Here is a 24,290-nt window from a genome sequence, read left to right as displayed (position 1 = left end):
CTTTGAGTAATTTTTCCTAATACCCAATCTAATCCTTCCCTCGTCAAATTCTTTCATATAGGTTAAAAATGAACTTTTAAAAATACTTGCTGTTTTGTCATGTTAATCTTGTGTTAATATTTTAGTATTTTTGTTCATTTAACCAATTTCAGCTAGCTTACCTTATACATATCTGGTTTTTGGTGGTTTAGGTGTGGGTTTGTTTGGTTTGGGTTTTTTCCTTGTTTGTTCTGTTGTTTGGCTGAAATTTAAAATTTTCTCTAGCATTATTCGTCACTTCTTTATAGTTTATTTTGGAATTTTTGTAACTGTAATACTTTTAGCTTGGGGTTTACAATAAAGTTTTTTAAGCCAACCTGTTTGGCAAACTGAGTGACATAATATTCAAAATGACATGTGGAGCCCCAACATACAGGAATAACCAATGAGAGCAGCTTTAAATTCAGCCCCCAAGTCATTCAAATGTAATGATGGGTCTGTTGCACAGAGCCTAAACATCGTTGTTTGCAGAAGATATCTTTTCAATCACAGAAAAAGCTTGTGGGTGCCAAGAAACACTTTGTGGAAGGAGCTCCTTGTTAGCAGTGTAATTGCTCCTGTATGTAAGATTCCAGACCAAGACCCTGCCAGCAGTGTGGAGACAGGGCTGTGCCTGGAAATGTAAGATGTTACAATTTGAAAATGTTCAACAGTCAATGCTTTTCTGAATATTGAAAACTTACAGGTAATAAAAATGTTAAAATGACATCTGTTGATTATTTGTATCAATATTTGAAGTGTTCCTTCTAGCACTGTTTAAAATCAGAGTCTGCTGAGTATACTTATCTTGGTACACTTGCATTCTGTAACAACTAAATAGTCATTGCACTTAAAGACACATATTTATGATATTAGGTACTTCAAACAAAATTTGTTAATTATATTCAAAATCTGGTAAAATACTAGACCATAGACACTGGAAGAGTGAAAGCTGTAAGAAGCTGTTTGGTCTCAGTAAGTAATAGAACAGAAGGAACAGACAGATGAGAACAGCCAGACAGAAGTTACAGGTGATTTGTTAAACACTTTGCTTTTTCTCTTCCTTGTTCTTTTATAAGCAACTGCATTTTTTCCTATATATTTTTACCTGTGTAGTAGGAATTTGAAGACATGCTTATCTGACATGCTAGTTTAAACCTCTGCTGCTCCTCTTGAGATATTTATAACTGGTTGTGGATCTATAAAGGGTATTAAAAGGGAAAAAATGGCTGCACTGGTTTCAAAATGAAAAAAAAAAAATACCAAAAGAGAAAAATATCTTATTTTGCATACCTATTGCTTCATTTGATTGATAGTCTTCTTCAAGGAAAGAGTTTAAATTATTAATTGTATTATAGTGACAAATAAATCTCTCCAGCAGATCTGTGCTGTTTTTTCAGCTATGACTTAAAATGCTGTGGTAACATTTCTTGATATGTGACTGGAAAAAAAGCTTAAAACTTCAGATATGTGTGATTTGCACATCAGGGTAGATTCTCCGGCTTTTGATCCCTTACAGAGATCAGTGAGATTATAACACCTGCCCTAAGCAGTACTGCCAGAAGTGCAAAGACTGAAAGTTATGATGAGTCCTTCCTGCTGAGAAGTTCTGGGCAGAGAACAGAAAAAGTCTCCTTGTAGTTTTCACATGGGTTAGTAGCTCAAATACAATCAGATGCGACCAACTATTGGGCCCATGACTGAAGTGAGCACGAAATACTTGCCATAGGATGTGCTATTCTGGAAGGCCAGTCTGCTCCTGCGTTTGGTTGCAATCCTTTAAAAAGTTTTGGTTTCCTGAGCAAAAAATATGTATTTATTTAAGTATATTCAGAGCAATTTTGTTCCAAAATGTGAAAATTCTGCAAAATTTTCAATGCTTGAAAAGAGCTAACAATTGTGGGAAAATCACTGCTACCTTAGCTTTTGCAATGAAGGCATAATACCTATCATTAATATAGAGCCAGTCCCACTTTTGAAAGCTTGGCTTAAAGCAATTAATATATTGGTCATTTATTTCTCAGATACTCCATCAGACAAGCAAGATGTCCCAGATAAAAAAGGTGTATTTTTAGGGAAATGTAATTTAACTTTCAGTTGGTGATACTGCCTCCCTCAAGGTAAGCAATTAAATCCACTGGTTTTGCTGTAATTTCATGGGCTGTCATTATCACACTGCTTCTGTGTTTTAAAAATCAATGAGAAGTAGGTGGAAAAGTACAAGACATCCAGCCCAGCAAGGCAGAGAGTTTTCCAGCAGACTAAAATTAAGCCAGTAAGTCATCCAAAGGGTAAAGTGATGACACAATTGTCCAATTATAAAGCCAAAGTTTAACGCTGAAGGTTCCACCACTCCTGGAGGCTGTTATCTGACAGCTGAAAAGGCATAACAGAAAACAACCAAACTCATCATTTAAAGGGTGACTGGTCATTGTGGATTTCACAGTAAGCACCTCGATGAAAATATGTATGGTTTTGGATGTTAAGCAATTAGACTTAAAATCAAGCTTTCTCATTTAGAATCTGCTAGCTGTGACGGCCAGCAGTAGGATGTGGCTGCGATGGAGTCGCTGAGGGCCATCTGTGCCTCTGTGGGCTGGAAGGTACACGCTGGAGCAGAAGGCGCAGTACTGCCTGCCAGAACACACGAGAACTCTTGTCCAATGGCTCATCACCACCTCCACACGTGTGTGCAGCAGGTACGTCCGCCGGCACCTGGGCCTGCAGGAACCACGCACTGCTAGAGAGGAAGAGGACGGCGGCGCTACAGGCAGCCCCAGTTCCACCAGCATCCGCAGTGGCACTCCAACCCTAGTCTAGCCTCCTGCAGGGGCAGGCTCCAACACGGAGAAGCCGTGGGGTCGCGGCCGCCCCTGCGGAGGAGGAGCAGACCCAGGAGAAGGCGGGCGGGTGTCACGGGCAGGCCCGTCCGTCACCGGCGGGCCCGTCCGTCACCGGCAGGCCCGTCCATCTGCCTGCTTCCGGCCGGGGCTGGGGCTGCTCGCCCAGGGGGACCCACAAAGAGGAGGTTTCCGAGCCCCCACGTCTGTCCCAGCCCTGCAAGAGGCCGACCCGCCGGCGGCACTACCGTGGCTCAGCAGCCCTTTAGGAAACAAAAAGGAAACAAATGCCCATTCCCCTGACACAGGCGCTGGGTGCTGCTGCCTCCCGGTGCCGTTCGCTGCCCCTTCGACCCACAACGGGAGGCACCACCCTGCTGGGTGACAGGGCCGTTGTCCCTTGGAGCCTCAGGGCCGTGTCGGGCACCATCAGGAAACTCGCTGCAGCCGCGCACCCTTCGGCAGGAGCGGGGAGCTGCCTTTGTCCCAGGCCGATTCCCTCAGCCTGCCTCCAGGCCCAGCCTCTGCGCTTTGGAGGTCAGCCCTTACTGTTGCCAGTTTCTAAATACAACAATTTTGTGAGATACGTAACATGACTGTTTTTATAATGCTAACCATGGGATTAAAAGTAACTGGTGTCTTTACAAAGGAAGTATTGTTGAGGGGGGGTTGGAAGAAGAAGGGGGAGAAACCAGACAGTTCCCTATGTGTGTACAAACAACAAAGCAGCAGCTGCAAAAGACCTTTATCTTGAAACTCCAATCAGTGGGAGTCTGTCAGGAGGATGACAAGACACTGAACACAGCCTGGACTTCTGAACCTTTAGGATCAGAGTGCAGGCTTAATAGACTACTAAATATTAACTTCTCCTCCCAGAGTCATGAAGAACCTAATTTAAATGAACACACAATGTATGTAGTAGGCGGGTCGCATGTGATGGGGGGACACGTAGTAGGTGTTTCGGCAAAGACTGTAAATCCTGAGTACCTTAGCCAATAGGGAAAGGGAGAGGGAAATTTGTGTCTGGGAATTTAGGATAAAAGGGGAGCTGCTGCTCCCAGCAATTTGAGTGACCCCACCAGGAATTGTCCTGTGGACTCTCCCGTTATTCAAATAAAGCTTTACTACACTCCTCTGTCTCTGTTGTGAACAGGAACTTCTCAGTAGCAAGATAATTTTTCCTTGCACTAATATTGTATAGCTGTTCCATCACCGTGGGTGTCCAGCTTGTGTAGATGATCTCCAACCCAGTACTCTCTGAGGAAGAGTCTTCCTTCAGACTTTCTCTTTTAACTCCAGGTACTGAGGGCTGACCTTAGCAGTAAACACTGAAGCAAGAAAGGCCTTCAGTAACTGCCTCCTCTGCATTGTCTGGCACCAGGTCACCCATCTCATTCAGCAGAGGGCCCACATTTTGCCTGGTTTTCCTTTTCCTGCTGCTGTATTTGAAAAAAAGCCATTCTTGTTATTTTTTACATATTTTGATGAATAAAGAGATCTAAGTAACTGTAGAATTTTGGTGGGAACGAGGTGTAACTTGTGAAGCAAGAAATACCTTAAATCTGCATTTCTTTTTTTCATAGTAAATTAGAGTTTGTTTGGTTTCATAATTAGTATTTGGCATATTTCAATGAGCTTTTTCTGAACCTACTACTTGTAACCAGGAGCCAGTTATTACTGAAATATGGTCAGTAGGGTAATTGCAATTCTGTGCCCAAACTCATTATCATTGTGGCACTCTGTGGTCATCAAGGCTATTGTGCTCTTGCCAGTGCTGCTTAGGGAGCCTGGTGCAATGGGAGCTTTGGAAAGGGAAAATCCTTTGCCTTTTGCATATTACATCCAAAGAAATTGATTCTGATTAAAGAAGTCTCATCTTTCTCTGAAAACACAGCCTCTACCTAGCTTATCATGTTTCCAAACTTTATGCCTCACCTGCAATTTCTTCTGATCCAGAAGTCCCAGGCTAATCAGCTGCCATCATCAATGCTGCTGGAGTGACTAGGTACAAGGGAAGAAGGAAGGTACTTTTCAAACAAGATTTTGTGAGGAGCTGTGGTCAAATTACTTTTAAATTATTTTAGAAGTGATAGTCTGCAAAAATTTATTATAGGGATATCGTATGCATTGCTAGAAATGCTAAAATAAATCAAGGGAGTCCTCAGTCCAGGAATCACTTAGAAATTCAAAACAAAACAAACAAAAAAACCCAAGCAAAACTTCTTAGCATACATTTATAAACAACAAAACGTAAGTTATATAATTACTTGTGCAGCTCTAATCTTGTTATGCTTTGGTGCATTTGAACTGTTCCTTCAGCTGTAAGTTAAATCATGCTCTTCAGATCATTCTGTCTTGATGTCTCCTAAGAATGTCCATCCTAAAGCCACCTTTATCAAATATTGTGCTATTCACTGGAATAATTCTCCTATAAAGGCTCCATTAAACAAACAACTCAATCAACAATACTAAAGAAAACACTCTTGATCTAAAACCTTTTTTTTTTTTTCTTTATAGGTGGGTAAATTTATTGTCATCTTCCTTATCACACCAACAGAATGGGAATGTCCCACAGCATGGCTGCAGCCATGGCTTCCACACCACATTGTACACAGAGAGCTGCTCTGGGACTGGAGTCAGTGTCCTGCGATGTTCTTCTACTGCTCTTCCAATCTTCTTTATTACAGCATCAAAGAGGGGCTCAGTGTCAGCTGACAGAGGTTTGGCTTCAGAAGGGTCTTGCGAGAGATCAAACAGCAGTGGAGGGTCATGATGGGTCACGCCTTCCCCAAAACATGGGCAAAATCCTCTATCATAACAACCTCCAGCTCCGAAAGGACGGAAGACAGGGGTCACATAATGAGCCTTCCACGTGGCTCCACCTGGCAGTGAAAGATAGCAAGCTTACAATGGTGGTGGTTATCACAAGACATTAGTAGAGTGAATGTTCTTCTAGAGTTCATGTCTGGTTGAGCTTCAGCTCTACACTTATTAGCTGATATAATGAATGTTCTAATTCCATTTAAAACTAAGTGCCACAGAATGAAAACAATAAAGTGATTTCTGACATCTTGAAATTTCACCGATGTTTTCAGCAAGTAATAACTTATTATTCTGCTTTTTTAAATGAAGACATGAAAAAATATTTGGGACTTCTACAGCTTGCCTCCTTGTTAAGATAGCAGAAGTACAGTCAAAAGGCTGAGGCAAAGATTGTTCCATGAGACAAGGAGGGCATGAAATCCCCAGGCCTTGCAAAGGTAGAGAGGTGGCTGAGACCTACCCTGAGCTCCAGTAGCCTGCCTGGCATGCCACATGCCTTGAAGCCATGAATGAACTCTTTGAAGCCATGAATAAACTTTTTGTGGTATACAATGCATTCAATACTACTAAGTTCTCTACCACCTTACACCTGGAACTATTTGGAAATCTTCAATCCCAGAAAAAATACAGTAGACAAATGTGCCCTCCAATAGATTCAATATGATTCTTGGAAAAGAAGTTCTATACTCACTGTCTTTCTGGTGCCACCGCACAGCATGTAAGTGAACGCCACAGTAATGAAACAGGAACTCATGCTCTGAGTGCTCAACTGCTCCTTGTAGTAAAGGCATCAGATCCCGGCCATCAATTACCCTAGCAGAAAAAATGGAGATCATCAGACTGATGTAAGCTGTACAGGGCTGCATTCCTTCTGCACACCTCTTGTTGGAAATGGCAACTCTGAATGTAGAGAAGAGGTGACTGAGCTGTGGCAACATTTATGTCTAGGAAAGGAGCAGGAGTGAAAAAGAAAATGTCAGGCTCTTTGAATGTGTTCCCAAACCAAATTTTCCCTTGATTTGGGAAAGAAAAAGGAATAAAGATGCTTGTGTTTGTACCTGTCTTGGGGTAGTACCCCTCCAGCCAGATGAACTACTGTAGGATAAATGTCCATAAGGCTTGTAGGTTCATTGATAACTGTGCCTGCAGGTAACATTCCTGGCCACCTAAATATCCCTGGGACACGGATTCCTCCTTCCCAGCCTCCCATAGCTTTTCCACCTTTCATTAAAAAAAAAAAATAGAAGTTTTCATTTAAAATATACATTTTTGACAAATGTTATTGTATTATTGTAAGCTAACATTACCTTTATGAGCCTTCCTTACCCCTTCTCCTCAGCATTAGGGAAGTGTGTTCACTATATCAGACCCTTCAAGAGAACTTATATGTTTCCTCCCTTCTATTGTTTTTACAAAGACATTGCCCCATCAGAACTTGCTGCAGATTCATTTTTCAGACACAAAGCACTTACCCAGCCTAGTTCTACCTTTTCTTTTACAATCCTGGAACATACTTAATGTAGTTAAAGCAAGGGTTCAGATGTGAGGTGCAACTAATATTCAGTGAGAAGTTGCATGATCTTAATAAAAATTAACTTGTGATTCAGTTGCCTCCTGAAGAAATGACAGATTGAGAGCTCGTGCTTACGAAGAACAACTGCACAGGCTAGAATTGCCTACATTTTTAAATGCCTCATTAGAAAAACTTGCTTCTCAGTGATTAACCACTGCTGCTATCTGAGTATACAGTCTTACCCAAGCTTTAGCAGTGTCCTGAGTACTCTAGTAATTGTTACTGAGTTTTTACTGTCCCTGACAGCTCTTACCTCTGTATTTTCCATTCCAGCCACCCAGCTGCCTTTCACCTTCTTGTCTTTCCAGCCATCCGCCATGATCAGAGGCAAAGTAAACTAGTGTAGTATTTTGCAAGCCTTCCTTATCAATAGCATCCAGAACCTGGCCTGTAAATATAGGGATATGTGTGTATTAAAAAGCAAAAAAATAATTTATACTACATAAATTTCAGTCTCTGACTTGTAAACATCCATCAGTGTAATTTCCTATCTATGCAGGGCTGGTCATTGTTTAAAAGAAGAATATTTTTATGACTGAGGTTTCTAGTTGTGATTTTAGAGGACACAGTCTCAGGCTGCGCCAGGGGAGATACAGGCTGGATGTTAGAAAAAAGTTCTATACAGAAAGAGTGATTGCACATTGGAATGGGCTGCCTGGGGAGGTGGTGGAGTCACCATCACTGGAGGTTTTTAGGAGAAGACTTGACGGGGTACTTGGTGCTGTGGGTTAGTTGCTTGGGCGGAGTTGGATTGGTTGATGGGTTGGACGCGATGATCTTGAAGGTCTCTTCCAACCTGGTTTATTCTATGTATTCTATGTATTCTATGTATTTCACTGTCTGTAAAAGTACAGAAAATGTGACGTGTGCTGTAAGACCTTTATTATTGTTATTATAACAAAGGAGTGCAAGAACCACATTCACAGACCAGCATCCTGTATTGTAAAGGCTGTAAAACGATGGAAAGCAGGTCCCCAAAATTGTGATTTTGCATCAGTGGTGGCCACCATGAGAAATGAGGAAAAAATGTCATAGAGTCATAGAATCGTAGAATCAGTAAGGTTGGAAGAGACCTCAAAGATCATCAAGTCCAACCTGTCACCCAAGATCTCATGACCACTAAATATACAGGGCCACCCCTCCTCCTCTTCTCCCTTGCCTATCTCTCCTAAAAAGCCTGTAACCCCCCAGTGCAGTATTCCAATTATGTGAATCATCCCACCACGTTTCTGTAATAGCAGTGATATCATAGTCTTCCTGGTGGACCAAGACTTCCAGTTCCTCTTGTTTGTTACCCATACTGCATGCATTGGTGTACATGCACTTCAGCTGGGCTGTTGATTTCTCAATTAACCCTAATTTATGTCCCTCCCTCTCCTCTCCAGAGAGACTGGTTTCCTCACCCGCCCCCTTCAAACCTAGTTTAAAGCCCTCCTAATGAGCCTGGCCAACTCCAAAGCTAGTACCCTCTTGCCCTTTCTAGATAAATTCACCCCATCAGGGTCCAGCAGGTCGGGTGCAGTAAAAGTTTTCCTTTGATCAAAGAACCCAAATTTCTACTGTTGCCACCATCCCTTGAGCCATTTGTTGATGGCATGGGTTCTCCTGTGCCTCTCAGTGTACACCCCTGCCACTAAGGGAACTGAGCAGAACACCACTTGTGCTCTCACCCCATCAATTGTCTGAGGGCCTTGAATTCCTCTTTAACTGTCCTGGTGCACTTCTTATCAATCTCATTGCTTCCAGCTTGGATTACCACAAATGGGTAATAGTCAGTGGGCTGGATTAGATTTGGGAGTCTCCTTGTGATGTCCCTTATCCAGGCTCCAGGTAGACAGCACACTTCCCTATTGGATATGCATATAACATATGAGTCCCATATAACATACGGGTCCCTCTGTTCCCCTCAGGAGAGAGTCTCCAACAACTATAACCCTTCTCTTTTGCTTTATGGTGCTGGTCCTTATAGTTGACTGCTTTGACTTAGGCATCTCCTTAGATGGTTCCTCTGCCCTCTCATCCACATTGCTCTCAGCCTGCAGGGCCTCATACTTATTGTGCAAGGGCAATGGGGGAGGGGAAGAGGGCCGGGATGGATTCCCCTTGCTTCCCCTAACAGGGACCTGTATCCATCCCTCCCTGTTTCTGGGGATACCTCCCTCAACAAGGGAGGTCTGCAAAGCCTGCTCCCACGTGTCTAACTCCCTTTCACATTCCCATATAGTCCTGAGCCTAGATACTGGCCAGTCTGGCTCGGTAGCCGGTCAGAACCGCTCCTTCGGGACAGCACCGCTCGCTTTGTGAGTTTCTGCTGGGCTTTTTGCCTTGCTTTCGGGGTTTAGCGGGTCGGGAGGACTCCTCGGGGGCAGGGATTGAGGCGGGCTCGTGCTCGCGCGAGCGTGCACGGGAGCTAGTGCCTGATGTCAGCCACGGGAGATTTAAATCCCAGGCGGGCTGTGTGTGCAGCGCCAGTTTGGCTCGGTAGCCGAGAGCCTTTCGGCTGCTTGGGAGGAAAAAAAAAAAATAAATTATTTTTTGTTTTCACTCATACGCTGCACCATGGTCATTACTCGGACCAAGGGTAGAAAAACAGCATCTACCCAGACAGAGTTGTTTCTCCAGCATGCTGGAGTCCAGGCTGCCGGCTGCAGAGAGTGCTTCAGCCTGGCAGTTGGAATAGAGGGAGAGGGAGAGGGAGAGGACACCTGTGTCAGGTGTGAACAGGTGAACTTTCTCCTCAGCCTGGTGGCTGAGCTGAAGGATGAAGTGGCCGAGCTGAAGGAGGAGGTGTCTAGGCTGAGGTCAATAAGGGAAAGCGAAAGGGAGTTAGACTTGTGGGAGAAGGCTCTGCAGATCTCCCCTGGTGAGGGACGGGCCCCTGAAAACGGAGAGGGATGGACACAGGTCCCTGCCAAGGGTGGCAAGAGAAATCCACCCCGGCCCTCTCCTCCTCCTCCGCTGCCCTTGCATAATAACTATGAGGCCCTGCAGGCTGAGGGCAGTGGGGATGAGAGGGCTGAGGAGCAGCCATCCAGAGGGGAGATCAAGGCCAAGCAGTCCCCGCCAGCTGTAACGACCAGCTCCAGGGAGCAGCCTAAGGCCAAGCGGCCACCACCAGCTATAACGACCAGCTCCACAAAGAAAAGGAGAAGGGTTATAGTTGTTGGGGACTCTCTCCTGGGGGGTACTGAGGGACCCATATGTCGTCCCGACCCATCCCACAGGGTGGTCTGCTCTCTACCTGGGGCGCAGGTAAGGGACATTGCAAGGGGAATCCAGAAGCTCATCAGTCCCTCTGACTATTACCCTCTGCTGGTAATACAGGCTGGGAGTGATGAGATCGACAGGAAGGGCACCAGGGCAATTAAGAAGGAGTTCAGGGCCCTTGGACAATTGATTGATGGGGCAGGCGCACAAGTGGTGTTCTGCTCAGTTCCCTCAGTGGCAGGGGAGTACACTGAGAGGAACGGGAGAACCCACACCATCAACAAGTGGCTCAGGGAATGGTGCCAGCGGAGGAACTTTGGTTTCTTTGATCATGGGGCTACTTTTACAGCACCTGACCTACTGGGTCCTGATGGGGTGCATTTATCTAGAAGGGGCAAGAGAGTCCTACCACTGGAGTTGGCAGGGCTCATTAGGAGGGCTTTAAACTAGGTCTGAAGGGGGTGGGTGAAGACATCGGTCCCTCTGCAGAGGTAAGAGTAGGGCACAAGGTAGGGTCAATTGAGAGCTCAGGAGCCCAGCTGCAGTGCATGTACACCAATGCACGCAGCCTAGGCAATAAGCAAGATGAGCTGGAGGTCCTAATCCACCAGGGCATCTATGATATAGTTGCCATCTCAGAAACATGGTGGGACAACAGGCACGATTGGAGTGCTACACTGGGGGGCTACAGGCTCTTTAGGAGGGATAGGCGAGGGAGGAGAGGAGGAGGGGTGGCTTTGTATATTAGGGAGACACTTTCTGCCTCAGAACTTGAGGTGGAAGATGAGGGAATTGAGAGCCTGTGGGTTAAAATCAGAGGGCAGCCCAACAAATCTGACATCCTGGTTGGAGTCTGCTATAGACCACCCAACCAGGATGAGGAGGTTGATGAATTATTCTATAAACAACTGGAGGCTGTTTCAAGATCATCAGATCTTGTCCTCGTGGGGGACTTCAACCTGCCACATATCTGCTGGGAACTTAATTCAGCAGAGAGGAGGCAGTCCAGAAGATTCCTGGAGTGGATAGAGGATTGCTTCCTGATGCAGCTGTTAAGTGAGCCTACCAGGGGACAGGCTCTGCTTGACTTGCTGCTCTCCAATAGGGAAGGGCTAGTGGGAGATGTGATCGTGGGAGGCTGCCTAGGGTGCAGTGACCACGAGATAGTGAAGTTTTCAATATGCAGGGAGATAGGGAGGAGCACCAACAGAACCTTCACCTTGGACTTCCGGAGGGCAAACTTCAGCCTCTTTAAGAAACTTATTTGTAAAGTCCCCTGGGTACCAACCCTCATGAACCGAGGGGTCCAGGAGGGTTGGACCTACTTCAAACAGGAGCTCTTGAAGGCACAGGAACTAGCGGTCCCCATGTGCCGAAAGATGAGCCAGCGGGGAAGGCGACCGGCCTGGATGGACAAGCAGCTCCTGGAGGATTGAAGGGAAAAAAAGAGGCTGTATCACCTTTGGAAGGAGGGGAAGGCTTCTCGAGGGATGTTTAAGGAAGTGGTTAGATTATGTAGGAATAAAATTAGAGAGGCAAAGGCCCAGTTGGAACTGAAGCTGGCCACCTCTGTGAAAGATAATAAAAAGCAATTTTACAAATAAAATATATCAATGCTAAAAAGAAGGGCAAGAAGAACCTCCACTCCTTATTGGACCTGGAGGGGAACATGGTGACCGAAGATGAGGAAAAGGCTGAGGTCCTGAATGCCTTCTTTGCCGCGATGTTTAACAGCAAGGTAGGAGTCCAGGATGAGTGGCCTCCTGAGCTGGGTAATAGGGTCGGGGAGCAGTGTAATGCCCCAGAAATCCATGAGGAATTAGTTCGGGACCTGCTGAGCCACTTGGGACCAGATGGGATCCATCCTAGGGTGCTAAGAGAGCTGGCAGATGAGCTGGCCAAGCCGCTCTCCATCATTTTCCTCCAGTCCTGGCTCACCAGAGACGTCCCAGATGACTGGAAACTGGCCAATGTGGTGCCCATCCACAAGAAGGGACGGATGGAGGAACCTGGAAACTACAGACCAGTCAGCCTGACCTCAGTGCCAGGGAAAGTGATGGAACAGATTATCCTGGCGGCAATAACCGCGCACCTGAAGGATGGCCAAGGGCTCAGGTCCAGCCAACATGGATTTAGGAAGGGCAGGTCCTGCCTCTCCAACCTGATCTCCTTCTATGATCAGGTGACCCGTCTGGTGGATGTGGGGAGGCCTGTGGATGTAGTCTATCTGGACTTCAGCAAGGCCTTTGACACCGTCCCCCACAGTAAACTGCTGGCTAAGCTGTCAGCTCGTGGTTTGGACCGCAACACTCTGTGCTGGGTTAGGAACTGGCTGGAGGGCCGAGCCCAGAGAGTGGTGGTGAATGGTGCCACATCCAGCTGGCAGCCAGTCACCAGTGGCATCCCCCAGGGATCAGTGCTGGGCCCCATCCTCTTTAACATCTTCATCGATGATATAGATGAGGGGATTGAGTCAGTCATCAGCAAGTTTGCAGATGACACCAAGTTGGGAACAGATGTTAGTCAGTTAGAGGGTAGAAAGGCTCTGCAGAGGGACCTTGACTGACTGGACAGATGGGCAGAGTCCAATGGCATGGCATTTAATAAGTCCAAGTGCCGGGTGCTGCACTTTGGCCGCGGCAACCCCATGCAGATCTACAGGCTGGAGTCAGAGTGGCTGGAGAGCTGCCAAACAGAGAGGGAGCTGGGGGTGCTGATTGACACCCGCCTAAACATGAGCCAGCAGTGTGCCCAAGTGGCCAAGAGGGCCAATGGCATCCTGGCCTGTATTAGGAATAGTGTGGTCAGCAGGAGCAGGGAAGTCATTGTGCCCCTGTTCTCTGCATTGGTTAGGCCACACCTTGAGTACTGTGTCCAGTTCTGGGCCCCTCAGTTGAAGAAGGACATCGAGACACTTGAACGTGTCCAGAGAAGGGCAACAAGGCTGGGGAGAGGCCTTGAGCACAAGCCCTATGAGGAGAGGCTGAGGGAGCTGGGATTGTTTAGCCTGGAGAAGAGAAGGATCAGAGGTGACCTCATTGCCCTCTACAACTACCTGAAAGGTGGTTGTAGACAGGAGGGGGTTGGTCTCTTCTCCCAGGCAACCAGCACCAGAACAAGGGGACACAGTCTCAAGCTGTGCCAGGGGAGGTTTAGACTCGAGGTGAGGAAAAAGTTCTTCACTGAGCGAGTCATTCATCATTGGAATGGGCTGCCCAGGGAGGTGGTGGAGTCGCCGTCCCTGGAGGTGTTCAAGGGGAGATTGGACATGGCACTTGGTGCCATGGTCTAGTTGTGAGGTCTGTTGGAACAGGTTGGACTTGATGATCCTTGGGGTCTCTTCCAACCTTAGTTACTGTGATACTGTGATACTTCATCCTTTAGCTCAGCCACTTCATCCTTAAGCTCAGCCACCAGGCTGAGAAGAAAATTCACCTGGTTGGACCTGACTCAGGTGTTGTCTCCTTCCCCCTCCATTCCTAGTGCCAGGCTCCAGCACTCTCTGCAGCTAGCAGCGTGGACACCTGTGTGCTTATGCACCAACTCTGTCTGGGTACATACTGATTTTCTAATAGCCTTTGGCCGAGTTGTTACCATGGTTCAGGGTTTTTGTTGTTAGTTGTTAAAAATATATATTCCACCTAACTACTATAATTTATCTGAGCTACCACAGAGGCTTCTGTACTCTGTCAACTGCCCCGGCATGTGCAGTCGGGCAAGAAGGCTCTCCAGCCAAAACGGCATTGCGTGTTTAGCCCCGCCGGGGTTTAAAAATCCCGCAGCTGATATCACGATCCTGAGCAGGCACGCGAGAAGTCAGCCCTGCCGGTCCTCACCATCTGCCAGGGGTCCTTCCAACCCTCAAAGCCCCGAAAAGAAACCAAAAGAGAAAGATCTCAGCCCAAGCACACTGGTCCTGGTGCTGGTCCCGATCAGCTCTCCAGCCAAAATGGCCTGTACCCTCATCTTACATTGTCTAGAACACACTTAAAGTACTGGATATATGCATTAATAGAATAGTTCTTTTTTATTGAAAAGTTATTCTTGACCTGTTTCTGATGTTCTTAATTATATTTGTGATGTGTATGGGTTTGACAGCTAGGTTTGATTCTGTATATGCACCCTTTTACAAATATGGCTACTTTTCCTCCACCATGACTGGGTGATAAATAACTCTCCTTCACTTCAAAACAAAACAAACAAAAAAAACCCCAAAACAAGCTGAAAAATAGCATGAATGTAATTTATGAATAGTGCTAAAAAATCTTCAGTACTCTACGGAATGCAGCAAGGGGGAATGGGCTGAAGTTGATTATTGCTTTTAGCACTTTTTGATGTGTCCAACTTACAGATAAAACATGAACATAAAGCTGAAATAACCTGATCTATAATAATCAGAGAAAACAAAATAATTCTCACTTATTTAGTAAGAAGAGCAGATGAACAACTTGACAGGAGCCATGGGGACATGGTTAAAAGCAGTAAACAGTAGAACAAAAAATATGAGTGAAGAGAAAGGCTCATTTAGTCCAAAACTATATGAAGTAAAAGCCAATGCCATAAGGCAACAGTGCTCATACAAGATTAACTGATGTTCATGGAAAGCTTAGCATGGTTTTCCTGATTTCTTTAAAATTATCTTAATTATCTGAACAACCACCACATGGGTGGTGACTTACCCACCATCCAGTCCATCTCCTCTACATTGTCTCCATACAAACCATGGCTGCTAGTCCCAAGAAACTTCTTTGTGGTGAGGAGGGGAGTGTGGGAGTGTAAAAAGGAAAGAAAGAGGAGGAATGGCTTGTGTTTATTTCTGGAAAAGAGAAACAAGACTTGAATATTGTGGAAGAAGGTCTTCAGTACTTACAGAGGTGTGTTGTAATGGAAAAATCGTATCATCATCTGCATATAAACCCTTCAACAATCACTTCAGACACGTTTTTGTAAGGTATTAAAACTCAGTGATTCAGATCTGTTTGATAAAATAGTGTTTGGCTTCTACAATATTATTGTCTTTTCCCCAAAATTATAGATTAAAAAAACCAGGTAGGTAGAGAAAGAAAGAAAGAAAGAGAGAGAGAGAGAGAGAGAAAGAAAGTAAGATGGATAGAAAAGTTCCAGATTGAAGCTTCACTTTCTGCTATTGTAAAACACCAGTGTACTACTGAAATGAAGGCAGCAGGTTAATCTACTGCCAGCTGTTGACCATGCATCAGTTCTTACAGTAAGAATACCTCACAGTTCTACTTCTCCTTTCCCAGCCCACACAGGCATTTCTGCCATCCCTTGAAGCTGCAGTATTGGTCTCATTGATAGAAGTAAGTTTTTTTGTCAATGTAACCTAGAAATACTTAATCCAATTCATGGAAATTTGGATGAAAGCAGCAGCTAATTTGTTTTGTGTAATCACATGACATTGTTATTAACAGTATTAATGATTAATAGGGATAGTACTACTTATAATCCTATATATTATTAGGTGGGGAAAAAGTTCATATGGGAAAGTGCCTTTTAAAAGTCACAATACATGCAAGAACCAGAAAAATTGTGGTCAAAGGAAACACATTTTACCTTTCAATAAATGCAATGGACTCGCTCAAGATAAGGGATGTAGTCCTGTCTGTCACCATTGGCTGCTCAGTAACTTCATGGTTTCTCATCATGATGCAGTTCCAGTATCGTACAAACCCGTAGCTTGAGAACCAGGATATGAAATACAGCAGACTGAACCCAGCAAGGCAGATCACCATTTTCCAGTGAGCTGAAATCAATCCAGTAAGTCTTCCCAGTGCAGCAGTGAGTGTAATAAGGCAAATCATCTGAGTGGAAAGCCATAGTTTCCTTCTAAAGGCTCTGTCCATCTCTGGTGTTTCTGTTGGTTGGCAGTCACTTATTAGAGTAAAAGGCATCCCATAAAAATAGTCAAACCCATGGTTTAAAGGGTGATGACAATGGTCATTGCGGGATTCACAGTTAACACCTTGATGCCACTTTCCTGAAAATACAGATTATTAAACTGTAAAGTGATTATGTTTAACAATGGACTTTAACACATACAAAACATTTATCAAAAAATGATTCCTTTTTTTTCTATTTGTGGTAACTTCTTGATCCTACACATATAAACGGAGTATGTAGTGATAAAAAGGGGTATAACTTACAGCTGATGAAAGTAAATTTTCACCAACTATAAATTTCCAACAGTTATCAGTTGTCTGTACGCATATTAATGTCCTGCAGCTTTGATTAAATGTAAAATACTGGACTATAAACGGAACTAGAGAATGAGAAAGGCTCAGGTTTTTCAGAACTGATGGCCTTCCTGGAGACCTATCAGGTATGAAATAAAAGAAAGAAGTCCTTTTGTAACCATGGGACAAAATAAGATTGTTTTGTTGTCTATTTTCCAGCTACTGTGCAGACTAGTTTCTGTAAAGGTTTGAATAGCTTGATTTCAGAAGGATGGCAACACTTTAGTGCCAGACTTATAAGGGAAGCTATGGATAGTGTAGTTGAGTAACATGCAACTCAGCAGTGGCTTTGGCAGACAAACCACCAGTTTCAGAAGAACTTAAGCTCAGGAGATCAGGATTTCTTGTGAAGCCATATGTATGCAAGTAACTTTGCTGATAATAGTATCTCCACAAATAAAAGGCTATGTTTTATAAACATTTTTGTTATTTATGGTTATTTCATCAAATTTAAAAAAGTTAAAACTGCCTTCTTTTAAATACAGAAGTCTTCATATCTCAAAAGGAATGTCTCTTGACTTTTTGTTCTTTATTGTGAACATATGCCTGCTATAATGATGAATGGCACACCAAAACCATGCTTTTGCTTTGCTTCTAGTCTATTCAAACAGACAGGTTAGACAGAGACATAACAAGTTGGTTCATTTGGCTCAAACAGTGAGGCTTGTGACCCCCCTCTACAACTACCTGAAGGGGGGTTGTAGTCAGGCAGGGGTTATTCTCTTCTCCCAGGCCACCAGTACCAGAACAAGAGGACACAGTCTCAGGCTGCACCAGGGGAGGTTTAGGCTGGAGGTTAGGAGGAAGTTTTACACAGAGAGAGTGATTGCCCACTGGAATGGGCTGCCTGAGGAGGTGGTGGGGTCGCTGTCGCTGGGGGTGTTCAGGGCGAGGCTTGCCAGGATGCTTGGTTGCATGGTTTAGTTGATTAGGTGGTGTTGGATGATAGGTTGGACACGATGGACACGACACTCATTTTCATTTGTCATTAAGTAACATTGGGATAATTACCACATATCTGGTAGAACAGTATTCGAGAAATAGTAACATATTTTCCATCATATATTTAACAACTACAAGATACGCCTGAAAGCAGGTCAACAGTAAAGATTGTTCTCTTTATCAGATGCTTGTTCTTTTAAGAAAACTACTGAGGTATAAGTAGTTGCTAATTAAAACAAATGTTTTGAGTGCGATGTGTAGGTGAAATGCATTATAGGCCATTTTCAGGCATATCCCCATACCTATGAGTCCTGTGCTGTAGCCTTGATGCTGCAGTATTTTGGCAAAAGTGGTTTCATTTGGGGGAAGCCCTCCTGAGCCGCCATTCCAAAAAATAACACGGTAATTGTTTACAGCATCCATCCCTAAAAAAAAAATACAGCAATAAACCAACTTAGTAAGTACAACTGATAAAGTACTTTCTTGTTTCCTGCTTTCATTGATGTTATGCTGCTAAATATTTATTGTAATGGTATTGGTTTGGGGAAATGAATCTAGGACTCTGGACAAGCTTAAGAAAGAATTAAGTCCTCCAGTGCATAATACCTATTATTCTTTGTATCTTATTTGGAATGGCAGAGTTGTAACCAGGCTCTATGAAGTACACTTAATTGCTACTCTGACTATAGTTAGGAAGGTAGAAACACCAGCCCTGTGTGAGCATTAAACTCCAGCCTGCATAAGGTGGCACAATTTTCCCCTGACCTGCAGTTTTACACTCTGTTATTTAGCATTGTATATTGGCATAATCCCATCACACAACAGTATGTGAAGTACAATCTGTCATGGAAGCATTGAATGTCTCTGGCCCTATTATTAGAGTGGAGCAGAGTCTGTACAAGTTCATGTGCGTTGTGTAGTTATCTATCTTAGGGGAAACTGTCGTGATAAAAGTAGGACAACATGTCAGCTTCAAAATGCTGGAAGGCACTGAAGATCGTTTGCAATAGAATGCATGTTAGAGAGCTGCTGTTAGAAACATATCAAGTTATTTGGTTTTCATACCTCTTCATCTCAGGGATGCAGTTTGACAGCATAGTATTTTTCCTTCAAAAACAGAACCAGGAGAAATAATATAGCTGTCAAACTGTTATTTCATAGAATGGATGAATTCTGACAGATGGCTTTCCTGTAAATGACTGATTCTGCACTTCCACTGGAGGTAACAGACACACATCTGCATAAATCTACTCTGCTTTCTGCAGGGCTGAGCTGTTCTTTGGTACTTGAGGAGTCACCCATAACAGAAATTAATGTAACTAGGGTTTTCAAAATGTGTTATTATTATTCATGCTCTGTGTAACGACCTTTTAGGATGTAACAATTTGTACTAACTCTATTCTGGCTGCAATCTGTGCAACAGAGCACCAAAAGGCAACTGAAGTTTCAAGCCACGAGGTGAGGTGGAAGCTGCTCTGCAGAGCTGGTTCTTCTGTACTCTGCTTCCCTCCAGGTTGGTTCCTTGTACCCCATATATATAGATGCCACCTCAGAGGTACTAGACCTAGCTGGTGTGTCTTTGTGTGCCTCAGTGAAGGATGATACATTTGTGGCTCCCCTTCTATTTGTACACCCTCATTTCTTTTGTATGACATTGTCCCCTTCAGCAATACAGCAACGTTTAAAGGCTGTTTAGTTTTGCAAGGCAAACCTGATCGGAGAGGGTATCTGCCAGTGAGGAAAGCTGCTCTGCTGGGGGTACAAAGTGGAGCTGCAGCGATGTGTTGAGTCAGCTTCACTCCTTCTTTTGCCAAGCGATCAATGTTTGGGGTCCTAAAAATGCAGCCAGCACTGTCAGATATCATTTAGAAAGTCTTCAAGGAAATGAGGATGAACAGTAATATATATATATCTCTTTAATTTGAGAAAAGTTTCCTCTATTTTTTATTTTAATTTTCTTAAAAGATGGGACAAATATTTGTATTTATTTATTTTCCCTCCCTTCATTAACAATTGCTATCTGGATAAATTTCAAGCCTTCTTGGTTTTGAAGTCCTAGGAATAACCTTGCAGAAATGTACCATGTTGCTCTTGTAAACAATACTTATTCCTTGGGGATAATATTATCCTGAAGTGGAGGTCCAGCCATGTAGAGACCCATGAGCTACCTATGATCTTCAGCTACCTATCAGAATCATGCTGGCCAGTGAATCAGGGTGAAATTCTGACAACTTTGCTTGCTGAGGGAAATGCTAGTAGCCAGCAGGCAATATGCCAAGAGAAGGCAAATTCTATGTCCTTGGGTCTGAAAATGTATTTCCTAGTAATATAGCTTGTTGCAGTGATTTATACTGTTTTGATGCAAGAGTGGGAAAGAATGCCAGAATAAAGTTAAGTGATGTCATGAGGCCTGATGTGTTGAAAGAGAGGACAATATTTCTGTCTTCATCTGTTTCTCAGTGTTGGGGAATTAAGGAATACACAAGAACAGCTGATGTGTTCTCACACTGAAGCAGCTCTGGATAGCAGAGCTGGTCCTGGGAATGCCCTCTAGGCTGTAGCGTTTTACATTTACCATTAAATGCATCTACCAGATGATGATAGGCAGAGGCTTTCAGTCTTACATTAAATAACACATCAGCTCTGTCCCCTTTTATGCAGTTTCCTTACCTGATAGTATCATTCCCATAGCAACCTACATCCCCTATGCCAAGATCATCAGCCATCAATAGGACAATGTTTGGCCGTGTGATGGTGGAAAGCTGTGCAAGTGGTGGCAGCAGAAGCAGACCGAAAATCAGGGGTCTGCAAAGGGATATCCTGAAAGATAGAAGGAAAGAAACCAGTGGCTTAGATGCTTGTAACTTCCAGTGCACTTGGCTGCAGACCAGAAGCAGAGGGTGTGTCAAATTTTGATCATTGACTAAACATATGTTATGAAAAGGAAAATATCAGGGCTATAATTTTAAAATCTCCTTTTCTGATTGTTTTGAAACTTCTTGTAGGTAGTCTCACTTGGGAAGTCACATGTGACAGATGACATGTAAGTGATTTTGCTTTGGTGGCTTGGGATGTTTTTTAGAAATTGGTCTGGGAAACTGAGAATGGGAACAATTCTTATGACAACCTTCTCACCCAGAGTGGGACCTTTGTATTGTAAAAGAGTAAAGAACAAAAAACCTCTCACCCCATCAACCAGAGGAAAAAAGCACATTGTGAGTATACTTTATAGAAAATACTACTCTTCTATAATACAGTAATATGTCACTGAACTTCACTCACTTTAGATCTAAGTGTGATATAACAATAATTCATGAACTTTTTTCTTACCAATAGGATGTTAGTTGGCAAGTCATTTCTGCATTTGGACTGTTGAGATTCTGTAAAACCAAGAGAGCCTGTCATGTTTGCATCTTCCTACTAGTCGCTGCAATAAAATCAGATAAAAAATATGATCAAAGCCTACCAACTTTCTCTATTTTATTTACATCAGTACACCTCAGCACCAACCCTACACAAAGAAGAATAAATGCATTAATGTTATTTATATTGCCAGAGTGTCTTTACTTCTTAGAGGATTTTTTCTTTTTGTGTATTGAAGTTTCTCTTTAAAACATCAAAATAATTTTCTTCTGTTACTTAACTCAGCTGTATGAGAGCTACTTACTATTCAGAAAGAAGAGAAGAAGGTTTTAGAATCAAGTCTTCAATATAATTATTTTTTCTGTAATGACAGAGACAGTAGCAGTCTGATGCTTCTTCACATAATGTGCTGAGTTTCCTTTCAGGCTTGTAACAGGTATCTCTAGTTGTAGAAACTCAAAAGTATCCTGTTTCAACAATCACATTTTCTTAGAATAGACTAAGTTGTATGACTCTGAGCTGAGCCTTTTCCGTCTTTGTATACGTAAGATGTGTAGATGTACTGTCTCTTACTCCACGCAACTTTCTGTCAATGATTCCTCTAGGGTTTTCTCTTTCATTGCCATGCCAAGAACTATTTAAAGGCTTTGAAGTAAGGGCCAAATAATCTTGGATCAAAGACTATGAAAAAAACTCCTTTCAAATTTATCTCATGTCTGGCTCAACTAGTCCAAGTGTCTCAATTTTAAAAATTATGTTGATTTCACATTTTTTCCCCAGAAGTGATAGTATTTAGCACCTTAGTTAATATCCATAGCTCTTCCATTTTATTAATCAACACAACAAGCCTCAAAGGGAACATATAATTATTTCCATGCTTAGGGAAGTCATATGCAAATGCCAGATGAGGAAAGACTGAGACAACTGGGTTTGTTCAGTCTTGAGACGGCTTAGGGGAGACCTTATTACCACATACCAGCACATAAAGGGTGGCTAGCAGGATGATGGAGTCACAGGGAAAACACAAAAGGTAATGGACACAAGTTACTCCTGAGGAGATTCTGATTGGAATCTTAAGAAAATATTTCACCATGAGAACAGATAGACCTTGGAATATTCACCCAAGAGAAGTAGTGGATTCCCCTACACTGGTATGTTTTAAGATTCAGCTTGACAGGGTGCTGGACCATGTCATTTAATCTATACTATCACCTAGGTAGGTTGGACCAGATAATCCTTAGTGCCCCTTCCAACATGGAATTCTGTGATTCTGTGAAAAGTGGCATCTAAACAGCTCGAAACACCTATTTACAAGTACCAATGCTGATGCAGCATCATTATCTATACACACTCAGGTTCCTGCATTTGGATTTGTGACTTCTTTGCATCCTAAGTAGGTATAGGAAAGATACTGGAGAACACAGCAACCATCTTTACTTGTACATACTACATGCCTCCAAAACAGCTGAAATAAAAAGGAATTGTAAATACTCAATTTTAATTGTGCAATTGGTTGTCACTAATTGTCTATACTTCACAGTATAGACACAGTGATTCAAAGCACAGGCTGGAGCTCCCCAGAAAGTGCCTGTAAAATACTGGGTAATATAGAGAAAAGAGTTATGCACTGACTGATAATCTTTTTGCCAAACCCTTTCCTTAGTGAGAGGCAACAGGAGACAGGTCAGAGAAATTTTAGCATCACATGTAGGAGCAAGAAGGACAGTGAAAGCAGTTTGCCGTGTTCCTCCCCTTTCTGAGAAGTTGTGGGGGACTCCAGGTCCCCACACTGCAGTGCAGCTCCTTGCTCCGCCTCCAGCAGCTGGGGCAGCAACAATCACCCATCTGATTCAGCCACCCGCAGTTCAGAGCATACATTTTTGGGGAAATCTTCGGGATCTTTTTGTCAAAGTGGCCCTTAAGCCTTGCTGTGCCTGCACTGCATTTGACTTAAAGCAAAACTCCACCTTCTCCCATCGTTTAGCCTCCCTTCCCCCAAGTAATTAGATTTTATCCCTTTCTTCATCTATTTTAATAATCCAGGAGGTATTGCTTGCATATCTTTCATATGTTATGGGTTTCCTTTACTGATTGACCTCTTTCTTTATTTGTATTTTAGATGAACTCAGATATACTTTTCATAAGTACACCACACACTTTGGCATCAGGTTGGCAACACTCAGTGAAAAGTCTTACAGGTAATTCCACTCAATTTGGTATTGTTCAGTCTCTGAAAATGCCTTCTAAAAATTCCTGTCTTGTAGACTTGATGTAGATACAATAAAAGCCAGACTCATGTTAGTAAGTTGCCTGCAGCCTTTATACACAAGCTTGTATGAGAATAATGTCGTTGGAAACGGAAATGCCTTTTAAAACCTTATTTGAGATACTTTTATCTACAGAAGCAGATGGAAAGAAAAAAAAAATCAAATGCCCATTCAAATTTCCCTGTGTATTTCCCAAAGTAATAAAGCAGGAACACGGTACCTGGTCAAATTATGCTCAAAGCAGGCTGCTGGTAGACTGGAGTGGGAGCCTTTTTTTCAGCTGACTTCAAAGCATTCCAAACTTTTCGCACAACAATCACAGTGCTCCATCACAGCGCCTAACATCTGTCGCTGAAGCTGTTCCTTAAATCTGCCCTAACTGCTCATGCGCACTTTGCCACAGGAGTCATGTTGCACCAGGCCTTGCAAGCAGCTGGATTGTCTAATGGCTGCACCTCCCACTGCCATTTATACAAATCCAATACGCATGTGTGAGCGTCGGGGTGAGGAACGCCACAGATGCAGCTAAAATGCTTTCTGTCCAAGCAGTAACTCGTCAAAGGAAGGGAAGGACCTCCTTAAAATCTGAGACACTCCCATGAAAGCGCTAAAAATAGCAGTTTTCCTTAAACCTCTCCTCCCTTCCACTAAGGAAAGCTGAAAATCATTGTACTTCCAAAGCAGAGATTCTTTGTCTGTAGAAACAGAAGTTGAGCAAATATCTTCACTTTATGGCATCTCCGAGTGCCTGCAGCAATGATAAGGGTCATCTCTGCAAATGCAGTGAGTTCCAGGATGTGGGGAGGAAATGCTGGCAAGAGACCTGCATTTACTTCAGAAAATGAGTAATTTGGCTTTGCTTCTGAGTGCTGCCCGTTTTCTAATAATCACTTAAAGGGACAAATTAAGGTTATTAAAGGGACAAATTAAGGTTACATGCTACGTAATACTTGCTTTCTTGATTTTTTTCTTGTTTGAGTCCTTTTCTACTGTGTGTTTTGAG

The 24,290-nt window shown here is 43.4% G+C and overlaps 1 protein-coding gene across 1 annotated transcript; it reads right to left on the bottom strand.

Annotated features, from left to right (window-relative positions):
- Positions 1 to 5,294: 5,294 nt before the first annotated feature.
- Positions 5,295 to 23,720, bottom strand: LOC104302133 (arylsulfatase H). The gene is made up of 11 exons (XM_009902611.2): positions 23,508 to 23,720; positions 20,988 to 21,084; positions 20,328 to 20,477; positions 19,369 to 19,490; positions 17,960 to 18,082; positions 16,036 to 16,459; positions 15,141 to 15,277; positions 7,508 to 7,642; positions 6,740 to 6,902; positions 6,373 to 6,494; positions 5,295 to 5,740 (listed from the first exon to the last, which is right to left on the bottom strand). Exons 2-11 carry the CDS (start codon positions 21,011 to 21,013, stop codon positions 5,370 to 5,372), a joined length of 1,773 nt encoding a protein of 590 aa, XP_009900913.1. The 5' UTR covers positions 21,014 to 21,084; positions 23,508 to 23,720; the 3' UTR covers positions 5,295 to 5,369.
- Between the last annotated feature and the right edge of the window lie 570 nt (positions 23,721 to 24,290).

This window comes from Dryobates pubescens, chromosome 10 (genome assembly GCF_014839835.1).
Source record: "Dryobates pubescens isolate bDryPub1 chromosome 10, bDryPub1.pri, whole genome shotgun sequence".
Classification (NCBI taxonomy): domain Eukaryota; kingdom Metazoa; phylum Chordata; class Aves; order Piciformes; family Picidae; genus Dryobates; species Dryobates pubescens.
This window is presented reverse-complemented; position numbering and strand designations above follow the sequence as displayed.